The sequence below is a fragment of the Notolabrus celidotus genome, chromosome 9 (assembly GCF_009762535.1).
Source record: "Notolabrus celidotus isolate fNotCel1 chromosome 9, fNotCel1.pri, whole genome shotgun sequence".
Classification (NCBI taxonomy): Eukaryota; Metazoa; Chordata; class Actinopteri; order Labriformes; family Labridae; genus Notolabrus; species Notolabrus celidotus.
Window position 1 is genome coordinate 32,199,056 of NC_048280.1, and position 19,127 is coordinate 32,218,182.

Sequence of the window (19,127 nt, forward strand, 5' to 3'; positions counted from 1 at the left end):
AAAAAAATATGATTAGATTATGATACAAGTTTGACATTATACAAGTTCTTGCACTGAATAATAAAACACAGTTTATCATCTAACCAGAGCTACAATCAAGCTCTAAGCTGCTGAGTAATGAGCAAAGTTTAGAGTGATATAAAGAAGAAACAGATACAGTCTGTACAGTAAGACAGTGGTGTGATGAAGACCAACTGGCCCCGGTTGAAAGGTGGTGGACAGGTGTGAAGCCCTAGATAGACCAGCTGTTGAACACCTGAATCTAATGAAGGTGTTAAAAATCAACTGAAGACATAAGTAATAAAAATATTTCCCCTCGACATAGAGTTGAGATTTTAATACAATTATGTGATATTATTTCATAAATATAAATGAAACACAAATGAACAAATAGTTACAAATCACTGAGCATTCTCAGTTTAGAGTCAAATAGATGAAATGAGACCGATTCAATAGTTTGAGACTGATCTGCTTCACAGAGTGAACACAGTCAGCTCATCTTCAGTCAGCAGTGTTTCTCTGACCTACAGAGAACACAGAGACAACCATGAGTTTGGCCTGAACCCAAACCCAGGATACAGAGGTTCAGTGAATGTGGTGTTGAAGGTGTGTAGGTGGATCAGTGTGTCAGAGGAGACTCTGTAGAAGGACAGAGTGCCAGCAGGATGGTCCACATACACTGCTACTCTGTGAGAGACAGAGGAAGAGGAGATGTTTGTTTTCTTGTTGTTGTGATAGACAGAGTAGCCCTCACTATCAGAGGAGAACAGTTTCCAGGAGTGATCATTTTCTCCAAAGACACTGTCAGTGTTGTTTCCTTTCCGTCTGATTCCTCTGTAAGTCACTGACACAGTAACCTCTCCACTGCACTCAACCTCCCAGTAACAGCGACCAGTCAGACCAGTCCTACACAGCACCTGAACACAGCCATCAAATCTGTCTGGATGATCAGGATATGACTGAGGCTCCTCCACCCATGTCATTATCATGTTGCTGTCAGACAGTTTGAGGTTTCTGTGAACTGCGTTTGTGTCCAGTTCCAGCTCACAGGCGTCTGATGGAGAGAACAAATCATCATCATCTGTTCATTCATAAACAACTTACATGTCTCTCACTGTGAGGAAGAAAAACTTAAATGTGTTATTTAGCTCAGAATAATGTTTTACAGTATTGGAACCTAATAACCCAGTTATTAAAATACTGAACTCCAAAAGTAGGAATCAGAATGTGTGAATCTGAGATCACTTATAAAAATTCAGCACAAAGGAGCTGTGAATCATCCACTGTCTCAAACTATTCTGAGCTCAGTGGTCATATTTAGCTAAAAGGTCAGAACTAGAATTTAAAACTGCGCTCTGTTAATACAAAGATTCATGATAATCAAGATTTTTTGTCTGAAATGCTCCAAAGTGTTGAACTGAGTGTGGTTTTTACAGACCATCACTGACCAATCAGAATCATGTTTGAGAACAAGTTATCTTAGTTTTGAAAACTCATTACAGATTTCTATTTTACATGGGCCTGGACTAAGAAACGTAGAACCCAAACAACACAAGACTGAAAAACAAAATGTATTAGTCATCTTCATGTACAGTTAGTTTGATTTGAAATGGTTTTCATTTTTACAAAGTGTCATCGACACGAACAAAGTCCATCTTAAGCTAAACTTTTTCCTGCAACTATCTTCTAATGATCAAAGTTAAAATACACTCACATTTCTTTAGACCAAATTTCAGTCTGTGCGGTCCATGGTTGTCCAACCTGAACAGAGAAACAAAAGATGTTTGCACAGATCCTTTCCATGAAAACTGTTCAAGTAATAAGCAAACAAGCAGTCTGTTTTTTTGTCTGTCTGTACCTCAGTGTCTGCAGTGTGCAGTGTGGATCCTCCAGACGAGCAGTCAGCAGTGCCTCTCCTGGTTCTCCTGGATGATTGTAGCTCAGGTCCAGCTCTCTCAGACAGGAGGAGCTGAGAGCTGAGGCCAGAGAAGCACAGCCTTCTTCTGTGATCTGACAGCCTGACAGACTACATACACACAGACACACACACACACACAGACACACACACACACATGCACACACACACACACATGCACGCACACACACACGCAGACACAGAGAGATGAAACAAATCTAAATTAGTTCAATGTCAGACTTTACATCTGAGCATTATTCATCTCGAATCTTGTGACACACTCGGACAACAACATTATGCCGCAGATGGATCAATATGAAAGTACAAAGGAGTCCATCATCCTAAAAGAACCTCATCAATCTTTTCTTGAGAGAGCAGTTCCTGCTTACATATGTTGGAACACTGTGTTACGATTTGTTTCTTTGTTAGTGTAGATGTTGGGTTTCAATGCATTCATATGTCCATTGTATAAAACACTTCTCTCTTTAGTTACTTGCATTCTAGCATTCCAACAGTTCAGTGTCCTCTGCTTAAGTCCCCCCTGTGTGCCAATTTTTCATTAGGTTGCCCTGGATATGTGATGTGTCAACACAAGAACACTGGTGCTTATGAGGAGCCTGAACACAACCATCTGAAAATATTTTAATATCCCAAGCGCCACTGACTGGTTACTTCCTCCAGGGAAACACTGTCAAATCCTTCCTTCCTTGCACCCAAAAAGGTTTTTGGTAGTTCCCAAGACTTTGCCCCGATCTCTCAATGATGTGCATAACTCTATGTCAAACAAAGCCGCCACAGCACTTTTGTGAATAACATGAAACAGGAAGTTCTAATTTGAAGGGCTAAAACAACTTGTAGTCACCAAATGCTCTACACAGTATCCCAGTAGAGCCATGATAAGTTATATGTTGATTGGCTTAATGTCTGACTTTGCCCCACCCAAAAATGTCATAATTATTTTCCTGGCAACAGGTTAAACCTAGAAAGAAGCACCTTATTTGGCTTGTGTATCATGACTAGACTTACAAAAAAGCAATTAGGACCCATATTGTAAACCCCAACAGGAAGTCCAAAAGGTATGCTTCCTGGTTTGAGCCATGAAACAGGAAATGGTTTTATGAAGGACTTAAAATACTTAGCAATACTACTACTACTACTTAGTACAGAATATAGTGTAGCATTAAGCAATTATATGAAGGTTTGATTTTTTGGCAGTTGACTGCAATGATTTTTTGTTCGCCATTAAACAGGAAGTAGATTTTTAAAGTGAGCAACATACTTGTTGAGTCACAAATTGTGGTACACAGGATCCCAGTAGAGATATAAGAACACTTATACTGGAGAAATAATCCCTAGCCTGTGTACAAAACTCAAAGGTCATGGTTGCAGCAATTTGTCGAAAATAGACATCTGAAAGACAGGGGACGTCTTCTTGTGTGATACTTCAATCTTTTCTCTAACGGGGAGGATCCAATTAACTAAACATTTTTTTTAAGGATGAGGACACAAGAAACATTCTATTGCTTGATTAGCCTTGTATGCTTAGTTTCAATTAATTAGCGATCATTCACAGAGGAAAATAATCCTATGCAATACAATATAAAGCCTCCGCACCAGTTGGTGCTTGGGCACTAATAATGTTGATGGGGCCGAGCTGACCACCTTTCATTGTGGTGTGTAAACTGACTAGCACCAAGTAACTCATACAACCGCACTTCAAAATATCTGGAATAACCCTTTAGGAAAATGTATCTTCATTTCGAGTCAGCTACACACCAACCTGAGAGCGTCCAGTCCTTGGTGCAGAGTATTTAGTCCTGCACACAGCAGTTTCACTCCTGAATCCTGCAGGTCGTTGTTGCTCAGGTCCAGCTCTCTCAGTGTGGAGGACTGGGAGCTGAGGACTGAGGACAAAGCTTCACAGCTTCTGTCAGAGAGGTTACAGCAGCTCAGCCTGAAAAAACAGTCAGAAGTAAATAAAAGAAACCCATTATAAAGAATAGCTGTCTTTTCCTGAATAATGAGAAACAATTTTTAACCTTTAAAGTTTTGTGTGTACGTACAGAGCTTTGTTTGAGGCTTTGATCACTGGCAGCAGCCTCAGAAGAGCCTTTTCTGAAGCAGAGTATTTCTTCAGGTCAAACACGTCCAGATCTTTCTCTGATGACAGTAAGATGAAGACCAGAGCTGACCACTGAGCAGGAGACAGTTGATCTGTGGAGAGATGTCCTGATCTCATGTACTGTTGGATCTCCTCCACTAGAGAGCGATCATTCAGTTCATTCAGACAGTGGAACAGGTTGATGCATTTCTCTGCAGACAGATTCTCACTGATCTTCTTCTTGATGTACTTGACTGTTTCTGTTTTAGTCTGTGAGCTACTTCCTGTCTGTGTCAGCAGACCTTGTATGTGATTCTGATTGGTCTCTAGTGAAAGGCCGAGGAGGAAGCGGAGGAACAAGTCCAGGTGTCCATTTGGACTCTGTAAGGCCTGGTCCACAGCACTCTGATAGAGACGTCTCTCTGCAGCTTTGTTTTCTCTTGTTCCAGACATCATGGAGGTTGTTTCCTTTTCTTCTTCCATCAGGTTGAGTCCAGAGTTGGTGAAGGTCAGATGGACATGAAGAGCAGCCAGAAACTCCTGAACGCTCAGATGGATGAAGCAGAACACCTTGTCCTGGTACAGTCCTCTCTCCTCTCTGAAGATCTGTGTGAACACTCCTGAGTACACTGAGGCTGCTCTGATCTCGATGCCACACTCTGTCAGGTCGGACTCATAGAAGATCAGGTTTCCTTTCTGCAGCTGCTCAAAAGCCAGTTTTCCCAGAGACTCGATCATCTCCCTGCTCGCTGGATTCCAAAGATCAGTCTCAGCTCCTCCATCGTACTTGATGCTTTTGCGCTTGGACTGAACCACCAGGAAGTGGATGTACATCTCAGTCAGGGTCTTAGGCATCTCTCTCTTCTTACTGGTCTTTAACTCATCCTCCAGAACTGTAGCAGTGATCCAGCAGAAGACTGGGATGTGGCACATGATGTGGAGGCTTCGGGATGTCTTGATGTGGGAGATAATTCTGCTGGCCTGCTCCTGGTTTCTGAATCTCTTCCTGAAATACTCCTCCTTCTGTGGGTCTCTGAACCCTCTGACCTCTGTCACCATGTCAACACACCATGGAGGGATCTGATTGGCTGCTCCAGGTCTTGTGGTTATCCAGAGTCGAGCAGAGGGGAGCAGTTTCCCCCTGATGAGGTTTGTCAGCAGCACATCCACTGAAGCTGACTTTGTGACATCAGTCAGGATCTCACTTCTATTGAAGTCCAGAGGAAGTCGACACTCATCCAGACCGTCAAAGATGAACAAAACCTGGAACTCTTCAAACCTGGAGAGTCCTGCTTCTCTGGTTTCAGTAAAGAAGTGATGAACAAGTTCCACCAAGCTGAACTTTCTCTCTCTCAGCACATTCAGCTCTCTGAAAGTGAAGGGAAATGTGAACTGGATGCCCTGGTTGGTTTTGTCTTCAGCCCAGTCCAGAGTGAACTTCTGTGTTAAGACGGTTTTCCCGATGCCAGCCACTCCCTTTGTCAGCACTGCTCTGATTGGTTTATCTCTTCCAGGTGAGCCTTTAAAGATGTCTTCTCGTCTGATGGTTGTTTCTGGTCTGTGTGGTTTCCTGGATGCTTTTTCAATCTGTCTGACCTCATGTTCATCATTGACCTCTCCAGTCCCTCCCTCTGTGATGTAGAGCTCAGTGTAGATCTGATTAAGGGGGGCTGGGTGTCCTGCTTCAGCAATCCCCTCAAACACACACACAAACTTCTTCTTCAGGTTAGACTTGAGTTTATGTCGGCACCCTGCATCATAAGTTCCTGAATAAAAAAGCAACATACGAAAACAATGAGTTGATCCTGTAGAGAATATTTTTTGTAATTATTTAAGTAAATGCAGGCTTTACAAACATTTACATTTTCCAGTTCTTGAAATCATTATGCCACCTCACTCCACTTAGAGATAGAGGGTAACCGGTTAGATTTCCTTTGGAGTGAACTATTGCGTCATGTTTATTGAAAGTAAAAAATAAAATATCTGTTATGAGATTAATAGGGATTATTCCTGAGGACCACAAAATATTACAGTAAAATTACAGTTTTGATATTAACTCTTCATATGTTGTACATACTGTAGTCCCAAAGTACAGTTTTTGCCCCGTAGGAGGACTGCAGTGCTCGCGCCCACGAAGGGCGACCCCAGTGCCCCCCGGCCTTCCCCCTGAACTGTTTCCAGTGGTTGGCCTCAGGTACCACCTGAGTTCTACCTTCCTGACCCCCTCCACCCAACCGGCTTTGTGTTGTCCAATGAGTGTGTTTTTTAGGGGGGATGTCTGGAATCCGTCCCTTAAGGAGGGGGTACTGCAATGAGTTGTGGTCTTTGCCTCTGAGTTTCATGTCTTGTGTTCTTTATTCCTTGTGTTTGTATTTTCTCTTGTGTTTCTTAGTTCGGTCTCCTGTGTTTCCTGTTTATTTTTTGTAGTTACTACTTCCTGTGTGTCACGTCTAGTTTTACTTCCTGTGTTTTCCCTCCTTTTTGATTGTCTTTAACTATGGTTATGTTGTTTTCACCTGTGTCTCATTACCCAGTTTGTGTCTATAGTCTCTGTGTTTCCTCCCTTCTTTGTCAGTTCTTTGTTATGTTTTTCCTGTGTTACCTTGCCTTGCTCTCATGTTTCTGGTGTTCCCATGGATTAGTTTAAAGTAAGCTTTAGTTTTTCGTGTTGTTTTTCTGTTAATTAAACCTTTAATTTTGTCTGCACTTTAGATCCTCTTTTTGTGTTTTTTTGTGCACCGTTTGATTGGTTACATCAATGTTAAAGGGCAAGTCAAACAAGGACAGTATTTATGATGTACTTACTGAATACAAAGAACGGTCAAAACTAGCATTTATCTCACATAACAATATGTACCTTTGAAAAAAAATCTAATAATATAACTATAACGCAGTCTTAAATTGGTGCAAACTCTTAATAAACATAGCAAGCCTGTCTCCATTCTGCACTTTATCGTTCTTGGCTTTAAGAAAAATGTTAAGAGGGCATCATCTATATGGAAATTGAGATCCTCAATCCATTAAAAGCGGCATTCTAAGGACATATTCATTCATGTTTTGCATGTAAACCAAGGTCTTTCTTATCAGTGCAGTCTGAAGCAATTCAGTTTGGAGCAAGGAGGAGACCAAAGCCTCTTACACACTGCAATTCCGCAACAGCATTTGAATGGAGTTCTGCCATGACTTACTTTGTACTCATACATTGTACCCCACAATGGCATATTATTGGTGTCCCAGGGTGGGATTATATATTACATTACGTCATTGTGGAAGCATGAGGCACAGCTTGTTAACACACAGCGGAAGCACCACATACAGACTCAAATGAAATGATTAATTGTTGTGTAGGCATAGCTGGGGCTATTGTTGGCATGATAGGCTGCAGTACCTAGTCAATGGTAGGGGAAACACTGCATCTATATTGATGCCAGATCCAAGGGGTGGATCTCACAACCAGATTTAAAGAGGGGTTGAGCGGTATGAAGGATTTTCTTTCCTATCAGTGAAGGACAAACATCCTGGTGATCTGATAAAGATGTATGCTTCATATTTACTGCAACGCTTAGAAATATTCATAAACCTCTATTTCCTCACTCAATCACGTTAAATGAGTTAAATTCCTCTTACTGCTCTGTAGACAGTCAACCAGCTCCTCCTGCTTCCTTCTTCTCAGGAAACGCAGAGCGATCTTCAGAAATGCATCTCTGCTACTCCATAGGTCTTCATGCTCACCATCTAAAACCTCCTCATCCTCACTCTGATTCTCAAAACATGCGGGGTAATCTGATCTCAGAACCCTCTTGACTCTCTTCAGCTCTTTCTTCACAAAGGTGAAAATGTCCTCCCCCAGCAGCTTGAAAAGAAAGAGAAACTGCATGTTAGTATTTTCAAGACACCTGATACGCTGAAATACACATGGGGAAGACAGGCGAAATGTTGTGGCCATAGTCTCGCAGTTGGTCTTGCAGTAGACTGTTGACAAAGCTGGGCATATGTCCTCCAATCTGTCAATGGTTGATTATCTGCGTTACTTTTATCTTTTAACTAACTTTTGATAAAATATTTAAAAATCTTGATTGAAACCTTTAACCTTTGTGGGAGTCGGTTTTCTCTAATGCCATCAGTTTTGGGTTACCTGACTTCATTGCAGGCTTGTAGCACTGTGGCAGCAGACATCTGCACTGAGCTGGGGAGCCTACTGATTCTCTTGTATGTGAAGGATACTATAAAGAGCCATTCTGGATCACCCAAAAAGAGCAAGAATTCCCATCACTAGGCTGTTACCAGAGGTTTCTTACCTGGGGAATAAGAACGATTCAACTACTGCCTTTGTTGATTTGAAGTAATCTGTAGATATTTTTGAATATAATGGGTTTCTTTTACTGGACTTGGATTTAGGAGAATGGAGAGTGTACCACACGTTTAAAAGCGAGTTGCCATTCATCACATTTGAGAAGACTGTTGCTCTTCAGAAAAAGAATACAGTGGATTTGAGATCACAATATAGCTTTGATGTGGCATGATGAAGGCAAGTTCAAGGTAAGAACTAAAAGATGGCTCATGCACGCAAAAAGAAAGAGCTCGCAGTAAACATGCATACAAAAATATGTCATGTTCTGGTTCTGCAGTGAACTGTTATGCAGAAATGTTCTCATTAAGGCAGAAGTCTCAGCCCTAAGAAAATAACTGTTAGGATTATAGGAAATGTATTAAATGTGTCTACAGTAAAATGTATCTGTATGAAACTTGTATAGTTTCTGTACAGACAAAGTGAAATATTGAATAATTATACAGAAATGTTGACTTTCTGAAAAGTATGTTCATTTATTATCACTCAATACTTGTTTGGGGCTCCTTTTACATGAATTACTGCATAAATGTGGTGAGGCAATCAGCCTGTCGCACTGCCGAGGTGTTATGGAAACCCAGGTTGCTTTGATAGCGGCCTTCAGCTCATCTGGGTCTGGTGTCTTTTATGATCTCATGGTCAGCAAACCATGTGGTGGTAGTTTTGGCACTGTGTATAGGTGCTAAGTCCTGCTGGAAAAGGGAATCTGCATCTCCATAAAGCTTGTCTGCAGAAAGGAAGTGTGCAGTGCTCTAAAATGTCCTGGTAAACGGCTGCGTTGACTTTGGACTTGATCAAACACCAGTAGACCAACACCAGTAGTTGACATGGCACCCCAGATCATCACTGACTGTGGATCTGAAAGAGGACTTTGGACTACTGAGCAATAGTACAGTTTTTTTTCTCCTTAACCCAGGTGAAAGTATTCTGACATTGTCTCTGATGCACTGACTCCAGCCCCAGTCCACTCCTTGTGAAGTTCCCCCAAATTCTTTAACGGGTTTTGTTTGACAGTCCTCTCAAGGCTGCGTTTATCCTTTTTGATTGAGCTTCTTTATCTACCACACTTTTTCCTCCCGCTCAACTTTCTAATATGCATTACTACGGCACTTTGTGAACCGCCCGCTTCTATGACAATAACCTTCTGAGGTTTCCCCTTCCAGTGGAGGGTGTCAATGACTGTCTTCTGGACAACTGTCAAGTTGTCCTACATGATTGTGTAGCCTTCTGAACCAGACTAAGAGACCACTAAAAGGCTCTGGAAACCTTTGTAGTTCTTTCCAGTTAATTTGCTGATTAAAGTGTGACACCATTAGTTTACAATATTGAACTTTTTGATAATATTCAAATTTTCTGAGATACTGACTTTTAGGTTTCATTAACTGTAAGCAATAATCATCGCATTTAAAATATGTCACTGTTTATTCTGAAGCTATATAATACGAGTTTCACTTTTTGAATTGAACTACTGAAATTAATTCATTTTTCCACAATATTCAAATTTTTTCAGATGCACCTGTAAGCCCATGTAAATATACAAGGAGCCAGTAAACCTGCCACTTTGTTGACCACTATATCATTTCATTCACTTCATGTCATTTTAAAGTTCAACTGGCCAAAACAGAGTGTTGTTTCAGCATCAAAACCTTAGGTATTGTAGTTTATTTTAAAAACGTGCAGTACACACCATAAATGCAGAGTCCAGGTCTGTTTCATGCTGCTGGTCTGACTGGTCACTGAGATCGTCTGAGCTCTGCTGAACTCTGTGGAGAAAACATGAAGTTTGAGGAGTTAATGACACAGCTTATTGAATGTGTTCTGACATGGCAGCAAAATGACAGGGCATGGAGGTACAGTAGGTGGTTCAGAAGTATTATGTCCAAAATATTAACAAGGCCTGAATCCTTGATGACCATGTTAGAGCTGATTGAATCCAAAGAAGAACAAACAGAGGAGTTCAACAAGACAAGAAAAAGAAAAAATACCTGGATGAACATCTCACAAATATTTAGAATCATCTGAAACAGGCCAGTAACAAGACACGGTAGAAAAAGGGCAGGCCAATGAGGATGAGTCTCTCAGAAGTAAAGATGAGAAGAGGAGTGGACTGAAGCCAAGGGGAAAACTGTCCTGTGATCTAATGAGTCAAAATGTGAATGTATTTTATGAAATCATGGATGCCATGTCCTCCGGTCTACATAGAAGAGGACCCCCTGGCTTGTTATCAGGGCACAGATAAAAGCCATGATCCCTGATGGTATGGGGATCATAAGAGTCCATGGCATGGGTAGCTTACATAACTGTGAAGGCTCCATTAATGCTGAACAATATATACAGGTTTGCCATCCAGACAATGAAGGTCTAGCATAAGTTCAGTCAGGAAGACTATTTCCTGCATGCTATTTCATTGTTCATTTCATTTCATTCATTGTGCTCACTCCTCCATGCATGCTCACTCTTATTTCCCTGCACCACTTCATTAACCATCTCCCGATCACCATCTAGTCTTTGCAGTTCTGATCAACTCCTTTATGTTATCAGCCTGAGACAGCTTCATCAGCAGCACCTCCACCCCCATCAGAGTTCAAGTGCCAAAGGAAATCAGTAACACTCAATCATTTTAAAATATATATTATCTTAACTTCATAAATGTGTCTTTCCTGATTGAAATCCATTTTCAAAGAAGACCTTATGTATTTCAGCAAGACAATGCCAAACCACATTCTGCACGTATTACAACAACATGGCTCTGTAGTAGAAGAGTCCAGGTGCTGAACTGGCCTGACTGAAGTCCTGACTTGTTGCTCATTGAAACATTTGGAGCATTATGAAATTGAAAATATGACAAAGGAGACCCTGAACTGTTGAGCAGTTGAAATCCTCTATCAGGCAAGAATGGGACATTTCACTTTGACCTCCAGAAACTGGTCTCCTGGTTCACCAACGTTTACAGAGTGTTGTTAAAAGAAGACGTGATGAGCACAACAGTAAACAAGACCCTGTCCAAACAGTATGAAATGTGTTGCTGACGCCAAATTTAAAATGAGAGATTTTTTAAGTAATTTAAAATGTTTGTATTGCATTTAAAACCACACATATGTTTGGTTTGGATCAATACCAAAGGGCTGTAGAAGTTCTAATAAAGATGCACGCATTATGAGGAGAGATCGCTAATGTCAACTGGATCTACACATATTTACTAGTTCTGAACTTTGGATTATCATTTTTTATTCTCACCTTTTATCAGCAGGATGTCCACCTTCAAAGGTAACCTCGAAATCTTTAGACAAGTTACTCTTCATGGACATACAGCTGGGTCCAGGAGACTCTGGTGTCTGCTTCTTCATCCTGAAACAAACAAACAACATCATTAGTGACTCTACTGTTGACTGCACTCAGCCCCCTGAAAGCATTGTCAGCAGGGTTGTCTCTGCTTCATAACATATCTCCACTGAGAAAGTTCTTCATTGTCCCGCATCAAGGTGAGGATCAAGGTGTAATTTCTTCTTCAGCATTTGGTCAACTTTCACCAAAAGTACTGCTGCAGCCAGCTCCAGTCGTGGTCCTGTGATGTGCTTTAGAGGAAGAACTCTGGAATTTCCTTGGACAAAGGTAACATGAGCACTATCCTGAGTATTGATTTACCTGATGTAGCTCACTGATCCATAGTCACTCTCACTTGTGTTTGCAAAGGGATGCAGTTGTGCACCATTAAGCGTTCCATAGCTCCTGGGTTTTATATAACGTGCAACATTTAAGTTTATGACTCTCTCTAGACTGTCATCCATTCCATCCATTTATCTGACATAGCTTGGGGCAAAGGTTCATCCCATCCAAAGCCCCTCTGACAGAGCTCCTTTAGCAACTGCTTAGCTGGTAGAACGAGAGGAACAAGGAACCCAAGAGGGTCAAAGATTGAACTTTCCACCCAGAGTATGCCTCGTTGGGTATGTGGCTTTTTGCTCAGATGGATGTAAAAATTGAAAAGGTCAGAATCCACACACCATTGCAGCCTTAATGCTCTTTCTATGGACAGGCGGTCTTTGTCCAGATCCAGTGTTCTTACTTCCTTAGCCCTCTTGGGGGATGGAGGCTAGAACTGCTTGGCTGTTGCTAACCCACTGAGTGAGCTGTAACCCTCCCCTGCTGCACAGTGTAGCTAGGTCTTCTGTTAGACACTGTTGCTGAGGACTTTACACTGTCATCCACACACAAAAAACTGTGTCAGACTGTTTCAGCTACCTGAGGGGGAAACAGCTTTTGTTGTCATCAGCTGCTTTTTCAGAGAAAAACTTGCACAGCTTGGGGAGGACACAATGTTGCAAGAATGGGACATTTCACTTTAAACTCCAGAAACTGGTCTCCTGGGTCCACAAACGTTTACAGAGTGTTGTTAAAAGAAGAGCTGATGCAACACAGTGGTAAACATGACCCTGTCCAACAGTTTGAAATGTGTTGCTGACTTCAAATTTAAAATGAGTAATTTTTTTCTTCATAAAACAAAAAATTGAAAATGTTTCAAATTGTATTCACATTTTAGACAGCGTCCCAACTCTTATGGATATGTGGTTGCACAAAGCAAAGCGTTAAAGGAGGATGTCTCCGGACTGGAAGAAGCCTCACAGCACACACACTCAATAAGAGCTCCCCACCACCTCAGCTCCTGACATAGTAAGGATGGTATCTGGATGGCCCACATGAATGACATTGGCTCATGTTCATGATATCAAGTCATCCTTCAAGCTGCTGATTCTGATTTCTATTAAAAAATATTTTGTCTGACATTTTGCAGAGAAGTGTGTCAAAGATCTGTACTAAATGTGATAAATCAGATTCATTTTAAACATTAAATGATATGTGATCTATTATGTCTGAAATTAAGACCAAGAGTACAGATTTCTTATATAATTTAAAATGTTTGTATTGCACTATTAGTTCTATTAAAGATGCACGCATTATGAGGAGAGATCGCTAATGTCAACTGGATCTACACGTATTTATTAGTTCTGACCTTTGGCTCATCACTTTTTAATTCTCACCTATTATCATCAGGAAGTCCACCTTCAAAGGTAACCTCAAAATCTTTAGACAAGTTACTCTTCATGGACACACAGCTGGGTCCAGGAGACTCTGGTTTCTGCTTCTTCATCCTGATACAAACAAACAACATCATTAGTGACTGTAAGCAGCTCTTCAGTATTTGAGCAGCAGAATGACGGTGAGTGTGAGTGATGATGGAGGAGTGATGTGATGAGCTCTGACATGGAGAAGAGACATGGACAGCTAGAGATCCTCATCTCACCTCAGAGCTTCATGTTCCTCACACAGAGAGATTTTAGAGGGAAGAGCTCCCTCCTCTGTGTCCTCACTCTGATCCATAGCAGAGCGCCCCCTGCTGGGAGAGCTGAACTCTGTCTCTACAGCAACAACACTGACAGAGTTCAGCTGGAGTCACATCCAGTCACAGAGACTTTGTATCTTCAGCTGTGGAGGAAACACAGAGAGAGAAGAAGCAGAGCAAGAGGCCACTGTTTAAAAGACGTTTACAAAATTAGTTTTTATCCACCTATATGAAGACATCAAATGTTTATGTTTAGATCAGCTGTCACCAGGAAATCTTCTGTTACAAGATCATCACAAATTCTCACACACTAATGTTGACTCTCAAGATACATCATGTACATATTGAAATTAGTTGTTTTTCAGTGACTACCTGCTTAAAATTCGGCTGTTCACCAGCACCCTGTTTTTCTTCTTCTGAAGGAAATGATAAGAACTGTTTTCTTCACGATGTCTCTGAACCTTCTTAAGCTATGTATGTACGACATTTTTATGAAAGTGAAATCCGTACAGAAATTACAGAATTTAACCTCATGCTGTAAAATCATTTTGGAGGAATGTTGCTACAATCATCATTCTCGTCATCCTTTAATTAAAAATCTTTTAATCTTAAAACAAGTTTTTATAGCTTTAACTTAGACGCTTGAAAATGGTTTCAAAGAGGAATCTGACTTTCAGACCTGATTTCACTCTGTTAATAACAACATGTCAATTTTGAAATCCTGGTTAGTGCTCACTGGTTACAAACATCACACCTGCAGGAGGACCTCCACACCATCAGGATAAGAAGACCTTTCTGAACCAGCTCAGCACTGGTACTGCAGTTATAACTTAAGTACTGAACTGGTGTGTACTGTGTGTATTCTATCTGCAAACACTGTAGTTTGGACTAAATCAAACATGTACAGTTTTTGTTTTAAAATACTTTTTTCTCATTTTGTTTTTATTGACCTCTAATGTCCTTATCTATAAACTAGATTTTGTCTGTGTTCTGCTGAAACATCTGATTTGTTATCAAAGGATCAATAACATTTGAATAATAAAAACAGACTTTGATCTTATGGGACATCATTAAGTGATAAAAACCTTCAGATTACCATCAGATATCAAACAAGGAACTGCCCCACCTTTTAAACAAACTTTTAAGGATTAACTTTAAAGTCAAACATTTCACATGTGAACAACAAAGATGTTACCATATTATAGAACACTCATTTCACTTCTGAAGGTGCACGTAGGTGATAAAAATTACACTTTGCTTGTTGTTTTTATTTATCTTATCGTGTTCTTTTATTTATTGTGTTTTTTATCTGTCTGTAAAGCGACCTGGAGTGCTCTGAAAGGCGCTTCTAAATAAAATGTATTATTATTATTATTACCCCACATCCAAAAACAGACAAAGTGTGATACAAAACATTGAAACTTACAAATTTAAACGTAGTGGAAAATTATCTTCACATTTTGAATTTGATGTCAAAAGCACATTAATAAAGTTGGACGGTGGCAACAAAAGATTTGAAAAGTTGTGAAAAGCTGAAAGAAACAAACCCTGTGTGCTCTCTAACCTCTGCTTCAATCACAGGCAGACATTTATTCAGTTTGAACTCTCAGCATTTATTTAATTAACTAGTTAGATGTTTGATGTTCAGCCTCATCTTCTCTCACGACTGCCCTAAAGAATGTTTTTAGGACCAGCACTGTTAACATGCTTATTTAAAGAGAGGAAATCTCACAGTTTCTGTTCTCAGAGTAGCTCATTTTACATTTTTACAGCTGTTTTTAAACTTCATTAAATGTAACCTACAGCCTTTAAAAAAGTTAAAAGTGTCACTTACCAAAACTTCAACACAGAGCTGAACGGCATCACATCAGGAGAAAATGAAGGGACAAACTCCAATATGTCTCTTTATCACCACTGCAACAGGGTTTCAAAGGTCACTCCCTCGTTCTTTTATTGTAGAGTTTATGAGAAGAAATAAAAGTGTGTGTGATCAGAAGCTGCAGAGTTTGTCCTCATGTGACACCTCAGCTTTCAACCAACAGAAGAAATTCAGACTGACATTAAACATGAAGAAAACACCAGAAACAAAGTTTTATTCTTTAACATCCACCTTTTTAAATCTAACTGTCTGTGTGATCATTTAATGATGATTTCACAGCAGTCTGTTTTTATGTGTCAGAGAGCTACCGAGCTCAAGATTCACACATTAATCTGTCAGAGGGAATGAAAGCAGTCACATGATGCTCCAGCAGACTGTCAGGAAACACAAAGGCTGTTTGTTTCCATAGATTAATAATCTGATTATGAAAACCCTGGTTCATAGTAATGATAGATCTGGTTTTATAATGGAAGGCCAGTAAGTTATAGTATATCCTTGTTCCTAAAAATGACTCCACTTTTCATCTCTTATTTTGAAGGCTTGTGTGTTAGACTCAAGCTTTCAGCAGTGTGTCTGCCCCCTGGTGGCTGGCTGCAGTATAGGTCAAAAAATCTGTCTCCTCCATTCATTTGAATGGGGGAGCAGTCAAGCTTTAAAAAATAAATACACGTCGAACGAATGTTTCTCACATCCGTATGCTGTAGTGATATGTAGTTATTATTTGAATGTTTTGTGTTCAAGGCCTCTTTTTTCTGAAAAGTTTCTTTTTCGTTAGTTATCAGAGTTTAAAAAACGGGGTTTTACTTCCTGGTTTCCTTTGATTCACAGCCACCGTAGAGGGAAACTTCAAAGCACACACAGTAGCTGTGTCTCAATTCAGGGGCTGCATCCTTCGGAGGACGCAGCCTACGCGGTCTTCGGAGGTGAGTCTTTCGGAGGCACGTTCGAGGGCCGCATTAACCGTTGTGAAATGAGACGGTCTGGCCTTCGGAGGATTTCCGGGTTGCGTCACCAATTGTTCACGCCCTCACCTTTATGTCAAGGTTTCTGCTGTCCGTAGATGCTACATTAAGTCAGTGCTAAAAGCTGACAGGATATTTGAAAATATGACTATGTGATGTGACTGTTGTCATACACCTTTTCAGAAGTGTTCTGTTGATTTTCTCTTTGCTAGCTCTGAAAAACAAAACATCTTAAAAAACATAGTAGCTTCAATATCATCATCTATGTCTGTATACACTTTGTATTTTATTTTCAGATTGTCCCATTTGTTTTGGCCTGCTGGCCAAGACACATGTTAAATAAACACACATATGTGTGTAAATACTGTATATATACATATATTGTATATATATATATATATATATATATATATATATATATATATATATGTATATGTATATATACACACACCATTCAGTATGTTCTCAGAAATATGACATTTTAAAATTCTGCCTGAGAGGCTGTTCATATTCAATCATCCTAAAAATAAAAACTTGTATGTCCTGCAAATTTGGTGAAATATGAACTGATGTATGAAGTAATTGTTAATTACCATACCTTAACTAATGATGTATTAAACACGTTGTCATTACATGAAGTCAGACAGGATCATTAGTTCATGGTGAACAACAGGAATTACTTATTAATTCATACAGAAATTCATCATGAGTCATGCATTACTTCAACATGGATTAAGCATTATTTCACTAAGAAAACTGTTCCATTATTATAAAGTGTTACCATAATTATTAACTTACCTCCATCTAACAGTGGCTGAATGTTTTACACCGGTAATGATCGTTCTGATCCCTCAGGTTTATGAATCTCTCGGTTTGATCCTTGCTCCCTAAAAAACAAAAGAAATGTAAAGCACGTTATGTCATGTCAACAGACAAGGATTCTTATATGGCGAAATAACTTTAATAATAAAAATTGTAATAATCTTCAAGTTAGCTCTGTATTCAATGCAAACCTTTACCTACAGTTTTACAGTCTGGAAATAATGCAGGGCTCACAACCTCATCTAAATGTGGTCATCTTAGTCCATTTATACGTAATATGAAGTATAACAGTCTAGTCCCGTGGCTACATGTAAGCATTACTAACGTCACATATTTTAACAGAAACATTAAGGTTTTAAGGTCCCTTGAAGCTTCACATACCTGGCGTTGGATTTTCAAAAGAGTAAAACCCAAATACTTACATTTAAAAGTGAATTCCACTCAGTCTCTCTCTTCCCCGCTAGGTGCCGCCATATTGGATAGTAATTTTCATGAATGAGCAGCGCGCAAAGGATCTTGGGATATATGGGGCCGCGAAGGACAGTAGCGATGTGTCCTTCTAGAACAGGGAAAAGAAGGCCGCATTTGTGGGCTGCATCCGGGTGTTTTTGAAGGAGCCTTCGAAATGGGACAGCCTTTGCGCAGCGTTGTGACGTAATCGGTCTTCAAAATGCAGCCTCAGGAGGATGCAGACCCTGAATTGAGACACAGCTAGTGTCTTGTGATGCTACGCTGTAGGGTGGAGCTTGTTACAGTGGCTTCACAGGCTCTGGCTGCACAATGGCGGCACCCTGGAGAGGGATTTTTTGGCTTCAGAACCGTACAACGGGAAGAGGCGGAGCAACGCTGTCCATTTTTATTTACAGTCTATGGTTAGACTCTACTTTGGGTTTATGTGTTTAGAGTTGTTCTAGTAGCTGTTATGTTTCTTCCAGGTGACAGTAGACCTGGTTGGTATCATCCTCTGGGATCTGGATCACCTGGGCCCGTTGCTCCACATCTGATATCAAAGCAGGCTTCCTGCAGCCTCAACCTCTCTCTGCTGTCAGACCAGCGTCTGCACCGCTGTGTTTGAGTCAGATTCTCCTGTTAGAGCACTCCTCAACATCTCTCCCTTCAACATGTTCACACACCCACACACACACACTACTGACACTGTTGACTTCACACACCTCATATCCATTCTTAGTATTCAGTTCATTTCACTTATTTTATATTGAATGACATTTTTATCACTCCTGTCTCCTCCTGTCTTTTGTCTTGGCTCACGAGCCGGGTTATGACATTCATAGAAACGTCCTTTTTCTCTAAGTATGTGAGTGATGTCTACCCAGTTAAAGAAAGCAAACACAAACTGCTACACGGTTTGGGCTGCGGAAGAGGAACAGTAGTGACTGATTGAAAAGAAAATACCAACAAAAAAGTGACAGGAAGAGGACGTCACACAGATGCTGTTATTTTCTGCATCTGCTAGGAATGATAACAAAACAATGCAAATGTTTTGACTTTATAGCAATTTTATTTATAAAGCACATTTCATGACACGTAATCTCAAAGTGATTTACATTGAGGATACAAACAAACAACAACAATAAAAACATAAAAAGAATAGATACACTCAGCATACATCACACAGCAATCAAACCAAAAGCTAGTGTTGCCGCACATGCAGCCAGTCACATCACTCATCATATTATTCATACCCTCTGGAAAATCATTAAGTTTTGAGGTTTTTTTTTTATAGTACTGACAGCTGTGA

At 40.2% G+C, this 19,127-nt stretch overlaps 1 protein-coding gene across 1 annotated transcript; it reads right to left on the bottom strand.

The window, feature by feature from the left end:
- LOC117818626 (NLR family CARD domain-containing protein 3-like) lies at positions 1-13,743 on the bottom strand. The gene is made up of 10 exons (XM_034691578.1): positions 13,667-13,743; positions 13,404-13,514; positions 11,602-11,712; positions 10,052-10,127; positions 7,644-7,869; positions 3,979-5,782; positions 3,696-3,869; positions 1,859-2,026; positions 1,715-1,761; positions 1-1,054 (listed from the first exon to the last, which is right to left on the bottom strand). Exons 1-10 carry the CDS (start codon positions 13,741-13,743, stop codon positions 525-527), a joined length of 3,324 nt encoding a protein of 1,107 aa, XP_034547469.1. The 3' UTR covers positions 1-524.
- Between the last annotated feature and the right edge of the window lie 5,384 nt (positions 13,744-19,127).

What these genes read in the sequence shown, in the direction of transcription:
- LOC117818626 (XM_034691578.1), bottom strand. Translation starts at nt 13,743, where the DNA reads ATGGATCAGAGTGAGGACACAGAGGAGGGAGCTCTTCCCTCTAAAATC. An exon ending in GAGGAACATGAAGCTCTGAG is followed by an intron (nt 13,515 to 13,666) that starts GTGAGATGAGGA and finishes TGTTTGTATCAG; the next exon opens with GATGAAGAAGCAGAAACCAG. An exon ending in TGCACACTGCAGACACTGAG is followed by an intron (nt 1,762 to 1,858) that starts GTACAGACAGAC and finishes TTCTCTGTTCAG; the next exon opens with GTTGGACAACCATGGACCGC.